The sequence below is a fragment of the Gloeophyllum trabeum genome, assembly GCF_000344685.1.
Source record: "Gloeophyllum trabeum ATCC 11539 unplaced genomic scaffold GLOTRscaffold_00002, whole genome shotgun sequence".
Taxonomy (NCBI): Eukaryota; Fungi; Basidiomycota; class Agaricomycetes; order Gloeophyllales; family Gloeophyllaceae; genus Gloeophyllum; species Gloeophyllum trabeum.
Genome location: NW_006920411.1, coordinates 2311814 through 2332180, shown reverse-complemented (window position 1 = coordinate 2332180; position 20367 = coordinate 2311814). Strand labels below are relative to the sequence as shown.

The 20367-nt window shown below is 55.9% G+C and overlaps 10 protein-coding genes across 10 annotated transcripts; 4 read left to right on the top strand and 6 right to left on the bottom strand.

Annotated features, from left to right (window-relative positions):
• Positions 1-107: 107 nt before the first annotated feature.
• On the top strand, positions 108-721 carry GLOTRDRAFT_71116 (uncharacterized protein; the record flags this gene model as incomplete). The annotated part of the gene is made up of 4 exons (XM_007864315.1): positions 108-281; positions 337-344; positions 407-605; positions 659-721. The coding sequence occupies 4 exons, from the start codon at positions 108-110 to the stop codon at positions 719-721; spliced, it is 444 nt and encodes a 147-aa protein (XP_007862506.1).
• A 517-nt stretch (positions 722-1238) lies between these two features.
• On the top strand, positions 1239-2160 carry GLOTRDRAFT_109752 (uncharacterized protein). Its single transcript, XM_007864314.1, has 3 exons — positions 1239-1477; positions 1693-1728; positions 1807-2160. Exons 1-3 carry the CDS (start codon positions 1267-1269, stop codon positions 2001-2003), a joined length of 444 nt encoding a protein of 147 aa, XP_007862505.1. The 5' UTR covers positions 1239-1266; the 3' UTR covers positions 2004-2160.
• Positions 2161-2357: 197 nt separating this feature from the next.
• On the bottom strand, positions 2358-4249 carry GLOTRDRAFT_125857 (uncharacterized protein; the record flags this gene model as incomplete). The annotated part of the gene is made up of 12 exons (XM_007864313.1): positions 2358-2535; positions 2604-2937; positions 3013-3037; positions 3101-3243; positions 3299-3477; positions 3541-3593; positions 3653-3673; positions 3729-3740; positions 3798-3825; positions 3884-3932; positions 4010-4153; positions 4207-4249. The coding sequence occupies 12 exons, from the start codon at positions 4247-4249 to the stop codon at positions 2358-2360; spliced, it is 1209 nt and encodes a 402-aa protein (XP_007862504.1).
• A 937-nt stretch (positions 4250-5186) lies between these two features.
• On the bottom strand, positions 5187-7808 carry GLOTRDRAFT_114223 (BOP1NT-domain-containing protein; the record flags this gene model as incomplete). The annotated part of the gene is made up of 8 exons (XM_007864312.1): positions 7452-7808; positions 7246-7394; positions 6973-7192; positions 6272-6918; positions 5968-6209; positions 5764-5897; positions 5518-5705; positions 5187-5451 (listed from the first exon to the last, which is right to left on the bottom strand). The coding sequence occupies exons 1-8, from the start codon at positions 7755-7757 to the stop codon at positions 5187-5189; spliced, it is 2151 nt and encodes a 716-aa protein (XP_007862503.1). The 5' UTR covers positions 7758-7808.
• A 276-nt stretch (positions 7809-8084) lies between these two features.
• GLOTRDRAFT_136398 (actin-like protein Arp4p) lies at positions 8085-9954 on the top strand (the record flags this gene model as incomplete). Its single annotated transcript, XM_007864311.1, has 10 exons — positions 8085-8103; positions 8161-8421; positions 8480-8678; positions 8735-8829; positions 8880-9001; positions 9063-9214; positions 9269-9383; positions 9439-9612; positions 9669-9788; positions 9845-9954. The coding sequence occupies 10 exons, from the start codon at positions 8085-8087 to the stop codon at positions 9881-9883; spliced, it is 1296 nt and encodes a 431-aa protein (XP_007862502.1). The 3' UTR covers positions 9884-9954.
• A 475-nt stretch (positions 9955-10429) lies between these two features.
• GLOTRDRAFT_11424 (uncharacterized protein) lies at positions 10430-11958 on the bottom strand (the record flags this gene model as incomplete). The annotated part of the gene is made up of 2 exons (XM_007863422.2): positions 10430-11476; positions 11533-11958. 2 exons carry the CDS (start codon positions 11956-11958, stop codon positions 10430-10432), a joined length of 1473 nt encoding a protein of 490 aa, XP_007861613.1.
• Positions 11959-12507: 549 nt separating this feature from the next.
• GLOTRDRAFT_33946 (Sedlin) lies at positions 12508-13261 on the bottom strand (the record flags this gene model as incomplete). The annotated part of the gene is made up of 4 exons (XM_007863540.1): positions 12508-12600; positions 12687-12772; positions 12837-12898; positions 12960-13261. The coding sequence occupies 4 exons, from the start codon at positions 13259-13261 to the stop codon at positions 12508-12510; spliced, it is 543 nt and encodes a 180-aa protein (XP_007861731.1).
• A 137-nt stretch (positions 13262-13398) lies between these two features.
• GLOTRDRAFT_136395 (uncharacterized protein) lies at positions 13399-18160 on the top strand (the record flags this gene model as incomplete). The annotated part of the gene is made up of 9 exons (XM_007864310.1): positions 13399-13453; positions 13511-14076; positions 14133-14657; positions 14708-14908; positions 14965-16810; positions 16862-17166; positions 17218-17349; positions 17406-17651; positions 17712-18160. The coding sequence occupies 9 exons, from the start codon at positions 13399-13401 to the stop codon at positions 17970-17972; spliced, it is 4137 nt and encodes a 1378-aa protein (XP_007862501.1). The 3' UTR covers positions 17973-18160.
• GLOTRDRAFT_114218 (rhomboid-domain-containing protein) lies at positions 18147-19517 on the bottom strand. The gene is made up of 6 exons (XM_007864309.1): positions 19072-19517; positions 18927-19009; positions 18734-18870; positions 18603-18683; positions 18393-18535; positions 18147-18338 (listed from the first exon to the last, which is right to left on the bottom strand). The coding sequence occupies exons 1-6, from the start codon at positions 19474-19476 to the stop codon at positions 18249-18251; spliced, it is 939 nt and encodes a 312-aa protein (XP_007862500.1). The 5' UTR covers positions 19477-19517; the 3' UTR covers positions 18147-18248.
• Positions 19518-19573: 56 nt separating this feature from the next.
• Positions 19574-20348, bottom strand: GLOTRDRAFT_55656 (small nuclear ribonucleoprotein SmF). The gene is made up of 5 exons (XM_007863709.1): positions 20306-20348; positions 20117-20242; positions 19998-20062; positions 19919-19940; positions 19574-19860 (listed from the first exon to the last, which is right to left on the bottom strand). The coding sequence occupies exons 1-5, from the start codon at positions 20312-20314 to the stop codon at positions 19840-19842; spliced, it is 243 nt and encodes an 80-aa protein (XP_007861900.1). The 5' UTR covers positions 20315-20348; the 3' UTR covers positions 19574-19839.
• Between the last annotated feature and the right edge of the window lie 19 nt (positions 20349-20367).

Here is a 20367-nt window from a genome sequence, read left to right as displayed (position 1 = left end):
ACGCGTAAACAACCCGCCGCCACGTGATTGGCTTTAATGCCTTATTCGGACGTGACGCCTTCGCTTTCAGTGTCTTTTAGTCTATCGGGACTTGCTGTACATCCACAATGGTTGCTCCTGGAACGTCTGTAAACTGTGTTCCTTGCCAGGAAAATTCTACAGATAATGCACAACCTGCAGGTGCTGCTCAGCCCGAAAAGCCAGATCTCCTGGACCCTTCTACCTTCGTTGCACCTGCTCCTCTACCAGGGCCGAGCATTGTCATCGAGTTCTGTGATAGGGTAAGCTGACAGTAATGAATCAAGCGACAGCAACCTCAAATATGCATGGACACAGTGCCGCTGGTATGCACCATGATGAACGCGAGAGATCTCCCTCTGCTTGCCTAATCATTGGATACGAATAGGTTACACCGAGCAACTTGGGTCTCCACCGAGCTGTTTCTGACGTTCCCACCGCCGGCTCTGAAATCCGTCACATTGATGCCTATGAATGCGGATGAAACTGCGGGACGTTTCCGGGTGTGGCTGTTTTTGGACGACCAGCCTCCCCATCTGATGTGGGACCGCAAAGTGGAGAGTGGTTTCCCAGAGTTGAAGGCGCTAGTGAGTGTCATGGGCATAGTGCCTGGCATATCAACCTTGATTCACTTCCATAGAAACAGCGCATTAGGGATCATATTCAGCCCGGAAAATCCTTGGGTCATTCCGACAAGAAATGAATTCCTCGAGTCGTTGGATATGTACGTCAAGTGTTGCACGCTACACCCATTCCAATAACCGGTGATTTGTGATCCACCATGATCGTACAAGTCTTCATACAAATGTGCCTTTAAGGATAGGCACTAAAAAGACTCAGGCCATGACTCGATATGACACTAGATAGAGTATCAGGTCAAGTGAAACGCTCCGAGATGAGTTTTTACTGGAGTTCCGGCTGCGTGTCAATTGGCAAAGTAGCATGATGGCCTGAACTATAGCGTATTGGATGCTATCCTCATACACATCATTGATTCAATTCCAATCACACAGACCCAGGATATCCAGGAGGAAGTGAACAAGTGTATTGGCGAATGGTGTGGCAAGAAACCAGAGAGTGAAATCAAGATCCTTGACGCGACGTCGCACGTGGTGGCTGTGCGTCGGGGCACATTTACACTCCGCTCTCATTCTCTTTCACTGCACCCGCCATTGCAAATCAGTCTTCCCTTTGACTCCTCTTCTTCCCTCTAACATCCACCACCACAACATCTGTAACCCGCCCACAATGGCCAAATCCCTGCGCTCAAAAACCAAGCGCGCCTTCCGCTCCAAAAAGCGCGAAGCAGGCGTCTATGCCGCGACCGAGGCCGCTCGTCTCAACCGGCTCAACCAGAAGCTGGTCGCGTTGAAGGCGGCGGACCCGGAGGACTTCAAGGAGATACCGGTGGAGGGCGAGGCGGACAAGGAAGAAGGGTGGACCGACGAGATGGAGCCAGGTTGGTGTGGACTTGTATCCTCGTCGTGCTTTGCTTTTTTCGGGCTGTGCGACCAGGATAGCATCGGCCCGGAGAGCATGGGGGAGTGGGAGTGGTCCGCCTGGGAGTCAGGAGAGGAGTCTTCGGGTTGTTGAAGAATCTGTCCCTGTTTTCCCTCCCCTCCCATCTTCAAGGTTGGGAGCGGTTTTACTGACTGGGCCCCTCCCTTTGTCTAGACAGCCGAGCTGTCTCGAATACCAACACATCAACAGGTTCGCTTCCCCTCTTTCCTATTACCGCGGACAACTTATTCATATCCACCTCTCCTCTTTTACTTCCCGTACATCCAGACGCCATGGACCTAGATCCCAAACCCTCATCATCATCCCAGCCGCAGAAGATCTCCACCCACGGACCCCGTAATTCTCGAAGAGAGCAATGGCGAGTATCGAAAGGTATGCCCGCGCGGCCCCAGCAGAAGGGCATGAACCGCCAGGGAGGCATCGCAGCGCGGCGGAAAGCCGGGCGCTCGCACCGGAGACGGTAAAGAAAGCAGGGACGGACTTTGAGTCATTTGCTATGGGCGTGTGCGCACAGGAAAAGTACTTGTTATACGATCGTATGCGTGGTATATCTGTAATTTATTGCCAGACGGTTACTGTTTAGTTCTATGGATATCAACGAGCGAGCGAGGGATACATGGCTACAAAAATGGTGGTCGTCATTCAGGTTAATATTAACACAACACGCCGTGCAACGGCGGAAACCGCAAACCGTATTACAGGAGGGCCGGTAGGTAAAAGAGGCGAGGCGAGGGGGGCCATGATTATATCGCGAAATGATGATGATGATGATGATGAAGGGGTGAATGGATGGGTTAACGGTTAACTTGAAGCACCCCTCAGACAGCGTGCGCGGCGAACTCGTCCGCCTCTTTTGTGCTGGCGAACTGGACGTGGATCCCGTGCGAGGACGAAGAGTCGAGCGAGCCCTCGGAGCCCTTCATCTTCAGGGTCCCGTTCGTCCCATCGAATGGCCGCCCGTCGTACTGCGAGCCCACCGCCGTGGGCGATACCGGCCTAGCAGACACCCGCAGCATTCAGCATCACGTCGGCAACGGGAAGAGTGCGGCCATGAATGCACTCACGACATGTCCTCCATGACGATCTGGTCAGTCGTGACGTGAATCTCGGGCCGCGTGATGTTGTACCGCGGCGCCTTCACGCTCGCGCCGTACCGCGACAGGCGCACCTCGTTCGCGATCAGCGACGCGCTGTGCACGTACGGGTCCTTCTTGGCGTAGTCCTGCAACCGGATGACGGCTCGGCATGCTGCGATCGACCTGGGCAAGGCACCGGGTGTCAGGATGGGTGCTAGATCGGAGAGGTTATCAGACTTACGCGACGGTTGCGGCGGGGACTGTGGCAATGCTGCGGGCGACAGACGTTTGTGAGACTCGACGAATGGACATCCGACGTTGACTTACACATTCATCGAGGCTACAGAGAAGTAGCGATTAACATTTGTAGTCAGAGAGGAAATAATGCGGCACTCACTATTGAGGTTTAGGAGGTTCAGGATCTATATCCCAAGGTATTATGAGTACCAGAGACCAAAATAGGTAACCACGGTAACTGGACGTACAGCAGGCAAAGTGTTTGCGCCAGCCGTCACCAGGAAGTACACCAGCCCATCCTTGAAGAGCATCTTCCACAGACCCGAACGCCCCTCCGACCGGAACAACGAAGTCATAGTCAGAACAAGGACGGTTAAATCAAACGCCATAGCTGCCGATCGAAGTCAGCCCCACGTATTACCGCCGGTGGAAGAAAACTTGCTCACTGTACAACAGGTTGATACTAAGGAAGATATGGTTGGTCTTGTCGACGGCGCACGCGCCCGCCTGGGGGTCCCACGTCGCGCTGACAATGAACATGCCGTACCAGAGCAGGCCCCAGTGGCCCAGGCAGAGAATGCCGACGGGGATGACGACCTTCAGGGAACGTTCCCACAAGGCGATCCTGAAATGCCGAAGGGATGGCATCAGATTGCATCCGGGATAGGGGTGACAGATGAAGACTCACGTCCGCAGCATCAGGGTAGTCGACGCTGCGAGGATCGCCATGTTCCCGCAAAACTGCAGAATCAGAAAGGTGTCAGAAACGAGCAGGATGGGATCAATAAACCGCGACTAACGGAGTTGAAGGTGTATAGTGCCTTGAGGACGGGGAAATCAGTATCTCAGCCGGACGAGACAGGAAAATGAGCATACATTGCAGTTAACCTGCCGAGCACACCGGAGTAAACGTCACGGCTCCAGTATGGTATAATAAGCACGTACCTCGGACTCGACGGAAAAGGAGATGATCCTGTATGCGAAGGGGGAGGTTAGAAAGGTTCGATCTCGCCGGAGGGACGCCTACGCACAGTCCGATGAGGGCCCACAGTATGCAGTATCGACAGAGGAAGAAGAAGACTGCAATGGTGGTTCAGGTCTAGTCCGCGTGAAATAATAATGGTGCACATACTCTAAGATCACAGAAGGTCAGTAACCGATGGTCGGCAGGGATATAACTCTCACCAAAGGCCACTTAAACTGGCGTTTCTTCTGGATGAGGGACCACTCAAAGGTGCAGGTCGAGAAGAGCTCCCAGCAGTAAAGACCGAAGAGGGCGAAGATCAAGCGGATAAAGACCTCTGTGGGAGGTAAATTAGACTCGACTTCGCGACGCAGCGCAGGCTGTACCCACCGCTATCCTTGGTGATCTCAGCGACGCTCGACCAGTCCGGCATCCTGAGTTACGGTGGCTGGAGGTGGGCAGGAGGCCTGCCGCGGTACCAAGAACTGAAGGAGAGTGAAGGGTCGAGGTGGGCGCTGCGAGATGAAAAGGGCGAATTTAAGAGGGGTGACGGTATCAAACATGGCTGGATGAGGGAGAAGCAGTTGACTGGTGTCAGGCTTCTCTTCTTGCTCGCCGAAGGGACATGCCCCTTGCCTTTTCCGGCCGCTGCTTTGTGTCCGTACCTTTTGGGAACAAAACATGCGCTCATATGCCCCCACCGCTTGCGCGATAAACTGTGTTCCGCATTCCAGATGCACTGATATGAACGGTTCTTTGCAGCCTAGCCGCAACCGTAGTCGTCGTTCGCGACAGAGGCCTTTGCACTGAACTCTGCGCTGCACCAGGCCGCGGCGCATCGCGCGAGAGAAACGTTCTCGTAAGTAATTACGGCGGGAGAGGACAGATGATATCTCGATATGGATGCAGATACAAAGTGAGATGGCTCCCGAGCACGCTCGACGTCCCCGCGGCAGTTCCTGGACGGAACCAAATCCGTCCTCGCGTCCATCATCATTCCTGCCTGCCTTATTCGGCCGTCTTCTTCACCGAGCTTCGCTTGTTTGATCTGCATCCAGTTAGAACATGCACCTTGGGTTCGATTTGCGTGCATACGATTCACCTCCAACGTCGTCAAGGACCGTCAAGGATCCGGCCAAGAGTCGACGATGAGCGTCTAATGCCGGCATCGCGACCGAAATGAATGCCTATGAATACCCCGTGCTGACCCGACTGACAATGTCCATGTCCAAAACCACCATCAACCCTGACCTGTGGGAGTTAATTTGGCGACAAACTTAATTTTGCCAGTCAACGCAGCTAGGCCTACGGGAAGACCCTGACAATCACCGAATAACGGGTAATGGCTGACATTGAAATAGCGTAAAAACCTAACTACACCATACCGCGACCTTGCCATCCGCCCCGGCGCTCACGAGCCACGGCTGTCCCCGGCACCACCGCACCTGCAGCACCCCCAGCCCGTCCTTGATATCATGCCCCCTCAATATCTTCAGCGGCACAATCAGCGGGTCCGTCATCAAGTCGTTGTACACCCGTGCATGGAACACCTGGATCGTCCCGTCGTCCGACGACGACGCAAACAGCGGGTACGTGGGGTGGAAGTGCAGGCTCCGGATGGCCTTCGTGTGGTACCTACAAAGTGCAATAGTAGTACGCATCAGAACGCAGAACGGAGATCGTCATGGCGACGCAACGCACCGGAGGTTCTTGTACGGCTTATCGCTCAGCTCGAGATCGAACCAGCACAGTTTCCGGTCGTACCCGCCCACGATCAGGTGCTCGCCCGACGGGTGCACGTCCATCGACGAGATCCACTTGATGCCCGGCATGAGCGTCTTCAGCAGCTTCTGCTCGGCGAGGTTGTACACCCGCACATAGCGCTGCGTCTAACATGGATCGCGTCAGCTTTGCGTTGCTAGTGTCATTTATCAGGGCAGCACGTACGGCGACAAAGAAGTCCGGCCGAGTGGGATGGAAGAGCACCATCTGAATGGACCCTTTGACCTTCTTGAACGGCGCTTGCGAGTGGCGCCGGGAAAGTTGATGTATCCAGACACTCCCTTGGCCTTCCCTGTTAGCTGTCAAAAAGTCGCTTGTTAGTGTAACATGTCCTAGTACTGATATATTCAAGCGATGGTATAAACCTACAGACTGATGCGAGATAGTCGCCTCGGCGGTGCCATGTTAATTGCCCGGGCAGCCCAGAAAGGGTTGGTAAGTGTATTGTCAGGATCGGCTCGTCCAAAGACGAAGTCGAAGACGACACCCATTTGACAGGAGACGGAGTGGCTGGAGCGGGCGGTAGTGTGGCAGGAGCGAGCAGCGACTGGGTGGCTGCAAACACACTGGGCGGCAAATTCGGGGGCACGACAAAATGCAAGTGATCCTCGCTAGCGCGGAAAACATCAGCACCCCACGTACGACCAGACAAAATGGAAGGAATCCGACTTACACGCCAACAACAAAGAAATTGACATCCGTTCGGGGACACCACTCCACCGACCCCACCTTTGCGCCAAACGTCCACCTCTTGACCTCCCTTCCCACCAGCACCTCCCACAGACTAACCACCCCGCCCTCGTCGCCGCTCACCGCCCACGCGCCATCCGGGCTCACGCTCACGCATCGCGCGCGGCCGTTCGCATGCGCGAAGCTCAGCGCGCGGTAGCTCGGGAACGGCCTGAGGCTGCTCGGGCTCGGCAGCTTCGGGACGAGGCTGTCCGGGTCGAGCTGCAGCTTCGCGCGCTGCACGCGCGGCGCGAGGTACAGGTCGAGCTGCCGGCTGAAGCGCTCCTGGATGAACTGGTCGTACGCGGGCACGAGCCGCAGCGCGCTGTACTTCTGCGGGAGGAAGTTGCGCTCGCGGTCTTCCTTGTCCTGCGCCTCCCATTCTTTGCGCTCTTCCTCCGTGGGGAGGTACTCTTCGGGCGGGTTGTAGGATTCGGCGTTGGTGGGAAGCGGGGGTTTTGGCGCTGGGAGGGGGGCGGGGTGTTGGGAATCGGCGGGCTCGTTCCATATTGAGTAGAATTGAGGTTGGGTGGATTTTGGTTTGGAGGGGACGATACGGCCTTGCCGGATGGCACGCACTATTTTCATTACCTGAAGTGACATTGTAGTGAGCAGAATAAAGAAGCGGCACGGGAACCAACCAACCTTTTTCTTCTCCCATTTACTGGGTACCCAACGTCGTTTGGGCTCGGGAGCAGCAGACAAGGGCATCTGCTCTTGCTTGCTAGTGAACCATTCCACCGTCGGTTCATACGGGTCGTAACTAGCATCAGGCACTTCTCCGGCTTGCAGCCGACGGATTATATCCAGCTCCTCAGCAGTGAGCGGCTTGTCCATCTGCAAGGACTTGTCAAAGGCAGACATCCTAGCACAAATACCGTAAGGTAAGAGAAGTGATCACAAGAGCGGATCACGTACCAGGACTTGGGATCCTCGACGGTCTCCAGGAATTTGTCCAGTTCATCACCTCTCGCGGGTCTGAATATCTTCTTGCCGTTCATATCATACCCTATGTGGGGCATATCATCGTACCAATGTAGAGGAACATTGCCAATGCGGTTCGGGTCCTAACGCAACTTAATCTATCTCAGAGTGCATAGAGGAATAACGCGGGGCTTGCTCACATCCTCGGTGGAAGAGTCGGAGTCATAGTCGGGCTCAATCTCTGGATATACGCGTTTGGGTTGTTTGGTGATGTCGGAGATGACGGTTTTGGGCCTGGGGAAAGGGTGAATATCGTCGTCTGAGCCTGATTCTTCTTCCTCTTCCTCGTCAACTTCCTCCTCGTCCTCACTCTCCTTCTCGCCTTCCCCTTCATCGTATTCTTCCTCAGGGTCGTCGCTGTCGCTCCCAGCATCAATTTCCGGAAACTCGTCCACCCCACCATCATCGGAAGCCGCAGGTTCGTCTCCTTCCTCGTCACTCAACATTTCCAGTCCAACAGCCTGCGACAACTCTTGCTCCTCAGGCTCCGGATCCTCCTCCACAGCCTGTTTCCGCTTCTTGGATTGAGATTTTAGTGCCATTGGCGCCATAGCAAAGCCCGATGGGACGAATTGCCCAGGTAACCCAAAAGCCAGAGACCGAGATGAAGTTGAGTGCTCAGCGAGCTATAATTAGAACCAATTTTTGGCGGAGTGGACGCGCTATCGGGTACTTCCGAGATCTGATCGAGCGGATTGAACGCGTCTTGCTTCGATTGCTTTGAAGCCAACCTCGCTCTGTGGCTCTGTCCTTGGCCTCTTTTGACGTTCACTATGGTACAATACGGAGGGGGTATGCTCATTTTGATTCAGGCAGATATTTCCAATGTCTCAAGTGTCTTTATTATAGATGAAGTCGCTGCCCTTGTCGTGGATATGGGCGCATCCTCTCTTCGCGCAGGATATGCCGGAGATGACACGCCAAAAGCCATTATACCTACATCGTACGGCTACATTACCGAACCCGCCTCTGGGGGAGATGTAACGATGGGTGAAGCGGGGGAAGACGGCCAACCAGCGCGGCCAGCCGCCAAAATGTACATTGGCCAGAACGGCCCCTCGATGTGGAGGGCGAACATGGAAGTCGCGAACCCCATCCAGAACGGAATGAGTGAGTATGAATCCTTTTGTATGGCCGCGGAGGCGACGCTAACGGGAGTCCTACCCAGTACATGATTTCGCGCCCATCCCACCGCTCATATCGCATGCTCTGAGGGATGTCATGCGCTGCAACCCCACTGAACACCCAGTGCTCGTAACCGAGCCCGCCTGGAACACGCCAGCAAACCGCGAACGCATGGCCGAGATCATGTTCGAGGAGTTCCAGGTTCCCGCCTTCTACATCGCGAACACAGGCGTCCTGAATGCGTGAGGATGTCTCCGGCTGGACCGTCGTACACGCACTGACGGACGTGATAAGGAAGTTTCGCCGCAGGGAAGGGCTCAGCGCTGGTGGTTGACATCGGCCAATCCATGGCTAGTGTAACGCCAGTAGTCGATGGATTTGTCCTCCGCAAAGGTCTCTACATTTATACCTTTTTTAGTTGCCTTTCCCTCACAGACTGCCAGGTTTGCAGTACTCCGCCCTCCCCCAACTCGTCCACGCGCACGCCAAACACCTCCTCACTAATCCCACCCAGCACCGCCCAGCCATCCAACTTCTCCCCCACCAACTTATCGCCAGTAAAATGGTACGCCCTACTTATCTCTACGTCACTTTGCCAAGGTCTCTCACTATTCGTAAATCGGAAGCCAGTAGAGCCTGCCCAACCACCCAAATTCACCCTCCGCGAAGACCGCATGGCCAAGACGACCGACAGCTGGCGGATATGGGCCGAGTCGCGGGAGGTGGACGAGTGGATACAGAGCGTCGCGGGCGTGCTCGATCAGGGCTGGAATGAACAGTACGCGTACCCGCCTCTCGTTTCCCCGCATCCTAAGCTGACACCGCACCACAGGGCGGTAATGCAGCGCCCACCACGGCAGTACGAGTTCCCCACCGGGTTCAACACCTACTTCGGCCCCGAGCGGTTCTCCGTCGGCGAGCTCTACTTCAACCACTCCATGATCGCCGTACGCCGCCTCCTCCCCCTTCTCTACTGTCTCCCCACCCATTGACCACCTGTAGGATCGGAATGACAACCTCCCCCGCCCGCTCCCGAGCCTCATCACAGCATGCCTGGGCAACTGCGACCCCGACCTCCGCCAAAACCTACTCGGGAATCTCGTCGTGACCGGCGGCGGGAGTCTCTTCGGTGGCCTGGTCGATCGGCTGGGCAACGAGCTGGGACGGCACTTCCAGGTACGTTTGCATTGTCTTGCCTGGATTGTGGCTTTATCTAACTGCGTTTGCTTTAGGTCAAGATACATGCCCCGGGTAACCCTATCGAACGTCGATACGGCGGGTGGCTCGGAGGGAGTATTCTAGCGAGTCTGGGGACGTTCCATCAGCTTTGGATAAGCAAGGAGGAGTGGCAGGTGAGTTCACTTGTTTGCTCCGCCATGTCCAACATTGACTTGGCTCTGTGGCACAGGACCACGGAAAAGCCATCGTCGGGCAAAGGTGTAAATAGATATGACTTATTGTAATCTATTAGGTGCTCCTGAAGAGCATCTAGCTTTTGGAAGCAACATGAGAAGTCGCTCATCACACCGTGCCTTCGCATATATCCACATAACATCGATTCGCTACTACGCTACGATCGGGGTACACATATAACACACACTCCTTCACGGCTACAGACTACCGAGCGAGCTAATAGGACTGGGACATCAAGTTTGTCTGGATTCTCGAAAGCACAATACAAAAGAATGGTGGTTTTCAAGTTGAAGTTATAACAATAAATATCTCAAAGGAAAGCAGTGGGGGTGGGAGCGGAGGAATCAAAACATAATACGCGCATACGACGAACATGTCCGTTCTGAGACCCAACAGCACCCCTGGCAGACGCTGACTAAATACACACACCCTGAAAATAAGCTCAGCAAGCAAGCACACACGCGACTCGCGAAAAGAAAGTGGATTGGAGGCATGGCGTAACAGACAAGAGAGGAAATTATACAACCGGCCCTCCAACCGTCGTCTACGCCCACGCATCCTAGGTAATCACCCCGTCTTCTCAAAAGACTTCGACCTCGCGCCTCTCCCGCGCGCCCATGAGCATCCCGAGCCCGCCGATGGCCTTCCTTCTGATCCTGGTAGCAAAGTTCTTCGGGCCCAGCTCGTCAGCGCCCGACGGCGGCCCGCGGGGCTGCCTCATCGGCTGGCTGGCCAACCTGTGGCTCACAACCGACTGCTGCGGCGCCGCCCCCTGGGGGGCGGGCCGGCCGATGCCGAGGCCCTCGTAGAGCTTCTTCGCCGCCTCCTCGCGCGGCGAGAGAGGCGGGTTGCTGCCATGGGAGGAGGAAGAGTGCGGCGGGGTGAAGGGCGAAGAGGACTGCGGGGAGCCCGCACCGCCGGATCGAGAGGACGTGGTGGACGCTGTGTCGTCTTCGGCCTCGTTGCCCTCGGTGGTGTCGATCTGGACAGCCGGGAGGGGCTGCTGCACCGCGATGTTGAACTGCAAAGGCCGGGGACGAGCCTTGGTCTGGGTGCTCTCGTTGGGAGGAGGGGAGACGCGCTCGCTCGGCGGGGGGCTGACTTTCACGTTAGGAAGAGACGCGACCCTGTTGCCGCTCAACACGGAGTTGTTGTTTCCTCCGCGTCTCCAAGAGCTCGCGGTGTCGGATTTGGACGGTGCGGGGGCAGTGGCACCGTCGTGGTTCACGTTGTTTGAAGCAAGACTTCCTAGCGACGTCCCGCCGCTAATGACGGTCGTACGCGCCGTAGCAGGCGTGTTCTGGGGGACGTTGAAGCTCAACTCCTGCTCGTCGTTGTACCTAGCTCCCAACGGCGCCATCCGGCCGCCGAACTTTCCGCCCAGGGCCGCAGTCATCGGCACCTGGTCTTCGCCGACGACACCGAGCTGAGACTTGAGCTGGTCGCCCTGGGTGGCACGGCGCATCTGAGCATTGAATGCAGCCGAACGAAAGTCGAACGAGGTCGTGGTCGGGGCGGCAGTGGCAGGAGGGTTGAAACTGGCACTGGCACGCCGACCGTTCTGGGCCTGCTGCTGGCGCTGCGCCTGAGCGAGTAGCTCAGCCTGATACTGCTGAGCCTGCAATGCCTAGATGACGAAGTCGAGTCAGATAGATGATCTAACGAAATGAGAGATAAACTAACCTGAAGCCTGAGGATCTCCATCTGCACCATCTGCATCTGGATAGCCTGCGCCTGGGCTTGAGCCTGCATACCCTGCACACCAAACCCGGTCGCGCTCATGGGGTAGCCTCCGTTGTTCATCTGCATGTTGCCCTGCTGCTGCGAAAAGCGGTTGTTCGGGCCATCGACAGCAGCAGTGAGAGGCTGGCGCCTGTTGACATAGTTGCCGGGGTTGATGTACAGGTTCTGCGCGACCATGTCGGAGATCTCGTCCTCCTCCTCCTCGGGCGGGTATACGGCAGCGTTGAAGCGCGGGACGTTGAAGGACCCGCCGGGGGCTGCGGTGTGGGGGACGTTCTGCATCGGGTTCGAGGAGGAGCGGACGCCGCCCGTGCGGAGACCAGAAAGGAGCGAGGCACGGGGATTGGGAGCAGGAGTGGTAGCCATTGCTTGAGGACTTGCTTGTGAGGGGAAAGAGGTAAAGCGGGAGACGAGGGCAGATTATGAAATTAAACAGCGGGTGACTGGAATGTGGAATACAGCTGGAACCGAGCGCGCTTGTCAGCCGACCAAGGCTCGGGCGGTCTCGATTGCGACGTACTGTGTGCAGCAAGAAGTCTTTTCGGGGACGAAACGAGCAGCTGTGGGCGGACGACGCTCTTTCTGAGGCTTGTCGCGGCGACGTGTAGAGGAGCGCAGCAGAGAAACGGGGAAAGCTGGATCTGACTGGCGGGTGCTGCGAGAAAGACTGGTTTTGCAAAGGGTTATATATAATAGAAAGGATCTTATGTTTCGAGAGAGAAAAGTGAAGACAGTCCACAGACAAACGAGAATATCGGCCCCTACGACAGTCTCAGAGGAAGAGAGCGGTCTGCCCATCACTCGACCCCGACACCGCCATACCCCCGCCGGACCCCGGACACCACCCGGAGCCACTGTGGCGGCCTCGTGCCACATACTGGAGACAATAACGATCTATTCAAATCTACTTCCCCTTCACAGGTACTTCTTCGCGCTGGCTCGCACCCTGCTATCGAACACTGGGCTGCGGATCGGCGTATGCATCGTGTGGAACGGATTTAGCAGCGTCTGCAGAGGCGTTAGAATACCCGGAACGGAGCATGGCCCACCGACAGAGATCGTCCTGGCCGCTAGCGCATCGCGCGCGGACGCACCTTGACATACAGCTCCCAGACCTCGTTGAAGAACGATCTGATGCCATCGTCGTTTTTTGATTCGTGCAGCAGGATGAACTTGAAATCTAGCGCGCATCCGCGCAGCTCCAGCACGCCGCACTCACGTCCGAGACAAGATACTGCTCTTACTGCCCGGGGTCACAAAAGCTGAGACCGTCCATTCATTAAATTTGTCCACAGACTTGAGGTACCTGCGATGCGATGGATAAGGATGCACACGGCAGGCAGCCGCACAAAGGGGAGCGTACGGACATGGCGCTGTCTCTCCTCATCACCTCCTCGATTACGTCCAAGCTCGCGTTCGCGATCATCTGTATGACGTGCCGATCCTGGCCGCCACCGAGGCGCACCGCACCGCCCTGCGCGTGGTGGGCCTGTGTCGCGCTCGAGGCACCGGACAAAGCAGTGAGCGTGCCGGCAAAGGCAGAGGTCGACCATGACGGCAGGTTGGACGCGAGCGGCGACGGCGTGCTCTGCGTCGGCTTCGACGAGTAATGAGTGAGACTGTACAAGGGCGTGTCTGTCGGCGAAAGCAAGAACAAGTGGTGGGACATGGTACCAGGCGACTGCGACAGCGTCCGAGTGGCAGTGATCGGTACGCGTAAACCACGTGGCGCGGCGGCGGATCGTTGGCCGCGGAGACGCGATGCGTGTTGACAACCCTCCCGACCGCGTTTCCTTCTGTCCCGTCATGGACGCCGACGACTCGACCCTCAGCAGGCTCGTAAACCAGTGTAAATCCGGCGGTGTGTGCTTACTTTGGCCTTTTTGGAATACCGGAGTCTGATCTCTTGTCCGTCCAGACGTGGACGCCAAAATAGATGCCGTCACGAAACTGCAGGCCGAGTTTGAGAGCGGTGTGGAGGTGAAGATCCTGCACTCGGAGAGTGATCTCTGGCTGAATCCTTCTTCTCAGATCAACGACCCCGACGCCCTCATTAATGCCCTGAAAGCCTGCCTACGAATATCCCACCAGCACCTCACGACAGCGACTCTATCTGCCCTGCCCCCTCTTCTACCTCTGCTCATATCTCGTCCAGTCCAGTCACGACATGTCAATGCGCAGTCGCCAGCGGCATCCACGTCGTCCTCTACATCTGCCATCATCGATACGTCCACCCTCCGCCATGTCCTTCTCGCTTTCCTCCCTTCCCCTGGCGTCATAGACAGGCTGGGAGACAGCCGGGAGAAGGCAAGAGAGAAGGCACGGGAGACTTTGGTTATACTCGGCGGAATGGCCTTCCGGTCGGGGAGCGGAGCTCTCGCAAAGTCAGGCAGCGGGAAGGGCCCGGAGACACCGCTGCAGATCTTCGAGCGGTACCTGCGCGAGAGCGGGTTCGCGAGCAAAGTATGGAGAGTCCGAGAACAGGTACGTCATAAGACCACTACTACCTCGGTACCATCTTCATACGAGCCCCCCATCAGTCTATCCTCACGCTGGTCCACATCCGGCGCGCCCACCACCTCTTCCCTCTCCGCGCCTACCTCCCGCTCCTCGTCGGCGCCCTCGAAGACGGCGACGCCAACGTGCGAGAATGCGCGCGGCAGTCCGTCGTCGAGCTCTTCACCGGGCCCGGCATCACCGACATGGCGCGCTCCGACCTCAAGAAAGAGCTCACGAAGCAGGGCGTGCGCAAGACGACCGCGGACACGATCCTGACGAGGGTCTTCGCGGGCGGCGGGGCTGGCAGCAACCCGCAGAGCGACGCGGGCTCGGAGGACGGCGACGTGCGCTCGACGGGGCCTGCGGGGCGGAAACCGTACGTCCCGCCCAGCCTGGCGCTGATGAACCGCAGCAAGAGCGGGCCTGCGACTACGACCGCGCGGACGGTGAGTCAGAGCAGCAGCGCGATCCCGAGCCGGCCTGCGAGTCGCGCCGCTATGGTGGTGAGCCCGCCACTCCCGACGCCCACGAGCGAAAGCGGGACCGCGGAGGTGAAGCCTGTCTATGTAAGTGGCTCGGTATGCTTCATTCTGTCTTCCGATTGATGTGTACTCAGATTGCGTCGGGTCGAGATTTGGAGAACGAGTTTGCGGCGATGGAGAAGCCGTTTGAGGGGAAGGAGACTGAGCATAACTGGGTCGCGCGCGATCAGTCTATCACCAGGGTCCGCGGTATGCTCAAGACCGAAGTGCATGTGCAGTACACAGACATATTCTTCGCGCATCTCAAGCAGTTTCTCAACTGGTCCTTGAAGACTGTGCGTATATTTCTAGTATATTTACTAACTATCCTGTTCACGCTCCATACCTGCAGCTTACAAGTCTGAGGACCACCGTGTCGATAAACACATGCTTGATGTACGCGGAGCTTGCGACCACGTTAGGAACGGCTCTAGATCCCTTCTGCGACGTGCTGTATATCAACCTTTTGAAGATGTCGTCGCTGACGAAGAAAATCGTCGCGCAGCAAAGTCAGGACACAGTAACGACCCTCATGCACCACACATCCGCGCAGCCACGGATAATTATCCCCATTCTCTGGACGACGCTGCAAGACAAGAACGTGCAAGCGCGCGTCTACGCCATCGGGCACGTCAAGATTTACATGGAGGTGCATGGCGCCCGCGCGAGGCATGCGATTGAAGCGCACGGCGGTCACGACATACTGGAGAAATGCGTCAAGAAAGGCCTGGCCGATCCGAACCCTGGGGTGCGCGCGGGTAGCAGAGCCTGTTTCTGGTCTTTCGAGGCTGTATGGCACGACAAGGGGCAGGCTATCCTGGCGGCGTCTGACGCTACGGTGCGCAAGGCCTTGGAGAAGGACTGTCCCAACCCGCAAGCCGCGGCAGCGGTATTGCCGCCCAAAACGCCGACTGTCAAGAAGAGCAGCGTCGCGGCGGCCATTGCTGCTACGCGTGCAAAGGCCAAGGCTGTCGCTACTGCCCCGCCCACCCTCCGGCACCAGGCTACCTCGACGGCGCATGCAGTGAGAGCCACGTCTCCCCCTGCTAGCGGACCGACATCTCCCTATGGCAGAGCTACTTCACCTCTAGGCACTGTGTCCAGGTCGATCTCGCCGTCTTCCCCACCCCGCTCGCGTGTCATGTCGACTGGCACGCGCACCATCGGTCGTTCGGCCAGTCACAACGCGGTACCTGGGTCCCAGCATGCCAGGTCGGTGTCAGGACCGGGTATACGAGCAGCGTCACCCACGTCGCCCGTCTCCTCCTCGTCGAGCATGGATCCCTTCGCAGCACGACGTGCATCTCCGCTTGCTTCCTCGACCGCTGGTCGCGGCCTTTCAGAGCTGAGGAAAGCGATGCAGACTGCCTTGCCGTCCTCTCCAGAAAGTACGACCGCTCATTCTACACCTACGCCAGCCGGCGGCCGTGGCTCGACGGAGTTGCGCAGGGCCATGCAAACCGCGTTGCCTGCTTCGCCCGAGAATACAACCGCTCACGTTCCTCGCAGTTCACCGGCTACAGTAGGTAAGCCTACACCCGGTACGAGGCGAGCTCCCCTAGCCTCCGTCGTGCCGTCTGCGACGACTCGACAGTCTCTCCTGATGCCAAAGACCAATGGCAATCTTGACGATGACTCGCTGCTGATGGCTACCCAGATCCCCGTACCAGAAGACAGCGACGAAGACATGGACATTGATCAGAGCATGAACTTGATCTCGTTCTCGACGCCGTATGAGCTCTATCCTCCCCCCGCTCCTCCTTCAGCGACTGATTCGGCTGTGCGGACACCTGTTTCCCCGAAATCGACTGACAACCTGTTATCGTCTCCTCCGAATGAGCGCGTAGTTGAGGATGCCATGCGTGCTCGTGCTGAGCAGGCCGAAAGTGCGGCTGAGCGGCTCCTAGAACTCGTCGACCCCGAGGAGGACGGTGCTCATGCGTCACCTATCCCTCCCTCGCTACTGCCTTCCAGCGAGTCGAGCGGTACAGTGAAAGTCAAGGCGAAGCCAGCTGTCGCAGCCGCTCTCAGGAATGGCATGGCTCCGCCCGCGACCCCAGCGAACAGAAGTACCGCCATCTTGAAGCAGGCGGCGATGTTCAAGGATAGCCCTGCCTACAACGGAAAGTCAGCGTCATTATTAGACGTCCTTCAAGACAAGAAGCACGAGACAGGGTGGTGGCTGAAACGAAAGATTCGTAAGTCAGCAGGCAACTAGTTATGGTGTTTGGCATGCTTAGCTTTTGCAGTCATTGATCAAGGCACTCCTTTGAAGGCTGGCCAGCCGTCTGAGAGAGCTAGCGAGCTGGAGGGATATATCTCGGCTCTTCAAAGTGGTGAAGCCGACGTGCGGACTCTCCAGAAGCTGGCTTTACTTTGCAGCGAGAACCCAGTTGCCAACCCATCGGCTTCTACCGACGGGTTCATGGACCCATCCTCCCCATTCATCGACAAAACCGTCACTTTGTCTACTCGCTCGTCTGAGATCTGGTCGCGGGAGAAAAGATTCAATCGGCTGTTCAACGCGCTGATTCAGTACTTGAATCCGGAACGAGTGAGTAATCCGAACCCAACTCTCAGGATATAAGACTCAGTTCTTTCGTAGTCGGAAGATGAGCTGGAATATGGGCTGATCGTGTTATGGGAAATGCTGGAAAATCAAGCACCCCTCCTTGAGGGCCATGAATCTGATATCTTTTCAGTGATGTTGCAAGTAAGATATTGCAATAAACTAAATGTAGGGCGTCCCAATCCTGTGTTGTTCCAACCTCGTTACCTAAACTGCAATCTCAGGTCTTAGAAGCGACGAACACAATACGGGATGCTGCCACTACGAGGATCGAGCCGGTGTACGGCGTCACAACATTACATGCCAATCTGCGAACCTTCCTCGCTGCACCTGCACCCGCGTTTGCTACTGCAGAGGCCAAGTCAACTATATATGCATTTGGTCTCGTGGCCATGGGTAAATTCATCTTGCGATTACCCGCCGAAATTGTCGAAGATGAACTCCCCCGCCTTCGTGCGACATTAATTGCAGTACGTTCCCCTGCTTCCCCCCTGCAAATTTGACTGAGTTTATGGTCCATATTATTCTAGGCCTTGAATGATACCACGTCACTCATCGTGCGGGAATCTGCGGCGGCCTGCATCATCGCCGCTCAACTAGTCCTACGTGACGAAACCCATCTATTCGCACTACTGGACGGTCTAGCCGACGAAAAGAAGAATCTCCTGACCTACTTGTTCGATAAGCACGGCGCAAGAGGGTTCGAACAGGACTCTTCCGGTATGGAACGTTTGGAGAGGGAAATGAGGAGACTGGATACGAGAACCAGTACGCCCGTAAAACGGGCTTAATAATTTGTGAGGAGAGTCTTTCCTCATTCTTTTTCCTGTATAGAGCAGTCGGAGCAACATGTCCTATAGCCTTGTTTCGTATGTATTCTGTCTTGTTGATTACGCCCTTATCATGCCATGTGTTGTATTTTACCCATGTTTATAAGTAGTTTATGGCACAACTATATGAAGGAGCCCAGAGATTTTTCGGCCTTATTCTTGGTCGCCGGCGTCCTGATTACAGAGTCGGGGTTTATCATTGCGGACTCGACTGGGGTTACAAGGGCACTGTACAACTTAGAAGCGCATGCCCATCCTCTTCAAAATGAAATATCCTGCACCAGCAAACATCCCACCGATATGACCAGCGGTATCAGTTCTACCTCCCTGTAAACAATCATTAAATCTAAAATCATCCAGCTGAAGTGAGGAAAGACCAACCCTGTCAGTGATAGATCTCCATGAGTCATAGACGAAGAGACTCCCTACGACTATCCAAGCTGGACATGGAACGATGCCAAAGATCAGGAGCTCGGCCCTGGGAGCTACGCACGCAAAGAAGGAAATGACCGCGTAAATAGCACCTAAGCAATGTACGATACATATCAGCTAACAAGTCATAAGTATAATTTTCTATCAACTCGGACGTACCACTAGCACCCTGAGAAGAGGTGTCTCTCTTTTTGACTTGCTCACTCCATAGCAAGCTCAACCCGCTTGACAATATCCCACCTAGACGGCACGTCAGTAACCTCTCCCCAGCAGCTGGGTAGACTTCATACCCCCGAGATATAAAGTTAAGAACGAGGCATTCCCGAGAATGGCAATGACGCCAGGTGCCATGAATCCGTAGGTGAAGGCATTGACTAAGAAATGCATCATCTCTTGGTGAGAGAAACAGCAAGTGAGAAGGGTCCACCTAGCCAAGGAGGGCTGGTCAGACATATCCGGGTGTACTATTGACCGCGAACGCACCATCGACCCTCCCGAACGTTGCGCATACTGACGAGGAAGTTCTCGTGCATCCACTTTAGCCAAGTGAAGTCACGGTTCTGTTGCTGGAGTGCATGTCAACAAATCATGCCCCGAGCCTATCTGAAGCCTGAAGGATGTCACTTACAGCGATCCCACTTGCGTAGCCCCATAACAATAATATGGCACCGTTCAGGCCCAAGATACCCCAGAGAAATATGCCTGAAGGCAGGGAGTCGATCGCGCGGCGTATCGATGACTCTGTAGGTCTCCTAGGAGGAGGCGCACTCCCATATCCTCCACTCCTATGTGTGGCTTTCCATACATCCGTCCGTACAAATCTCAGGATCTTAGATGGGGTGCTGAACAGACGAGCAGGAACTGCAGTCGGGACTGCACGTAGCGGGTTACTTCTGCCAAGTTTGAGATGTGCATTTGGGTGAACACCCCTCAGGACCGCATTAGACCATACAGAGAGAGTACGCTGCGTGACGGAGCAATGCAGAGTACCTAGGAGGACATGACGGGCGCTGGCGAAGGTGAGTGTCGCCATCGCGTTAGCGGCGGACGCGTCCCCTTCCAGAAAAGGCGCATGTCATTGCTTCATGGTGCTTCATCGCAAACTAGCCGCTACAGGACTGGCATGAACAGACAGCTAAACCCCAGGACTCTACAATCCTATTGCATTCACGAGACGACCAATACATTGTACCCGATATCATGCAGGAAACACGTTGTGATCCCCACCTTACACGACACCCCGTAGTTCCCAACTTACATATAGATTACAGCAAGCGGAGCTCGACCAACGGACCGACTGATCTTGGACTGTTCAAAGCCACGACGCATTCTGCAACATGAAGGGGCATGCTTACTACTTCGGCCTGGTTTTGAAGGGCGAGTATGTCGCCCAGATCTATTCTGAAGGCGCCTCTCTGTGCAGACCAGAAAATATGTCAGTACAGATAGCTGAGGCGCTCGGGAAATAAACTTATAATATATAGGACGTTGTTACACCTGGGAAACGCTACCTATCAGGAGGATCCCAGCCATGAGATCGCACAGATGACTGACCGAATGAAAACTTCGCCCAGTGCCCCGTTCGATTTGCCATCCTGGAACTCCTCGGTATTGGCCAGCTACAATCGAATCAAACATTACTGAACAACCATAAGACAGTATTGCAGACGTACCTGAAGGTTCATGTACCCATCCGTGCTAACAAGGAACCCTTTGTACTCGAGGCCCCATTTTAGCCTGACGAAGACCGGCTTGCCAGTGAGCTCCTGCATGAAAGGTTTGGGGTTCACCGGGTTTACCTGTACGGTTCGAAACACACATGTATTAGTACGGTTCCAAAGCCAGACACTCGACACACATACCGCAGACATGGTGGCGGGTCAACAAGATGAGGGCACGTGGACCCCGTAACCGCTCAGGCTTC

Bases quoted from the DNA above. Each gene is read 5' to 3' on its own strand.
- GLOTRDRAFT_109752 (XM_007864314.1), top strand. From the start codon at position 1,267: ATGGCCAAATCCCTGCGCTCAAAAACCAAGCGCGCCTTCCGCTCCAAA. The intron at 1,478-1,692 runs GTTGGTGTGGAC...CCCTTTGTCTAG, and splicing joins GACCGACGAGATGGAGCCAG to ACAGCCGAGCTGTCTCGAAT. The intron at 1,729-1,806 runs GTTCGCTTCCCC...CCGTACATCCAG, and splicing joins GAATACCAACACATCAACAG to ACGCCATGGACCTAGATCCC.
- GLOTRDRAFT_55656 (XM_007863709.1), bottom strand. The intron at 20,063-20,116 runs GTACGTCTGCAA...ATTCGATTGTAG, and splicing joins ATGGGTACATGAACCTTCAG to CTGGCCAATACCGAGGAGTT. The intron at 19,941-19,997 runs GTCAGTCATCTG...AGCGTTTCCCAG, and splicing joins CTGGGCGAAGTTTTCATTCG to GTGTAACAACGTCCTATATA.
- GLOTRDRAFT_114218 (XM_007864309.1), bottom strand. From the start codon at position 19,476: ATGGCGACACTCACCTTCGCCAGCGCCCGTCATGTCCTCCTAGGTACT. The intron at 19,010-19,071 runs GTAAGTGACATC...CATGCACTCCAG, and splicing joins GCTACGCAAGTGGGATCGCT to CAACAGAACCGTGACTTCAC. The intron at 18,536-18,602 runs GTACGTCCGAGT...TACATTGCTTAG, and splicing joins CTCTTCTCAGGGTGCTAGTG to GTGCTATTTACGCGGTCATT.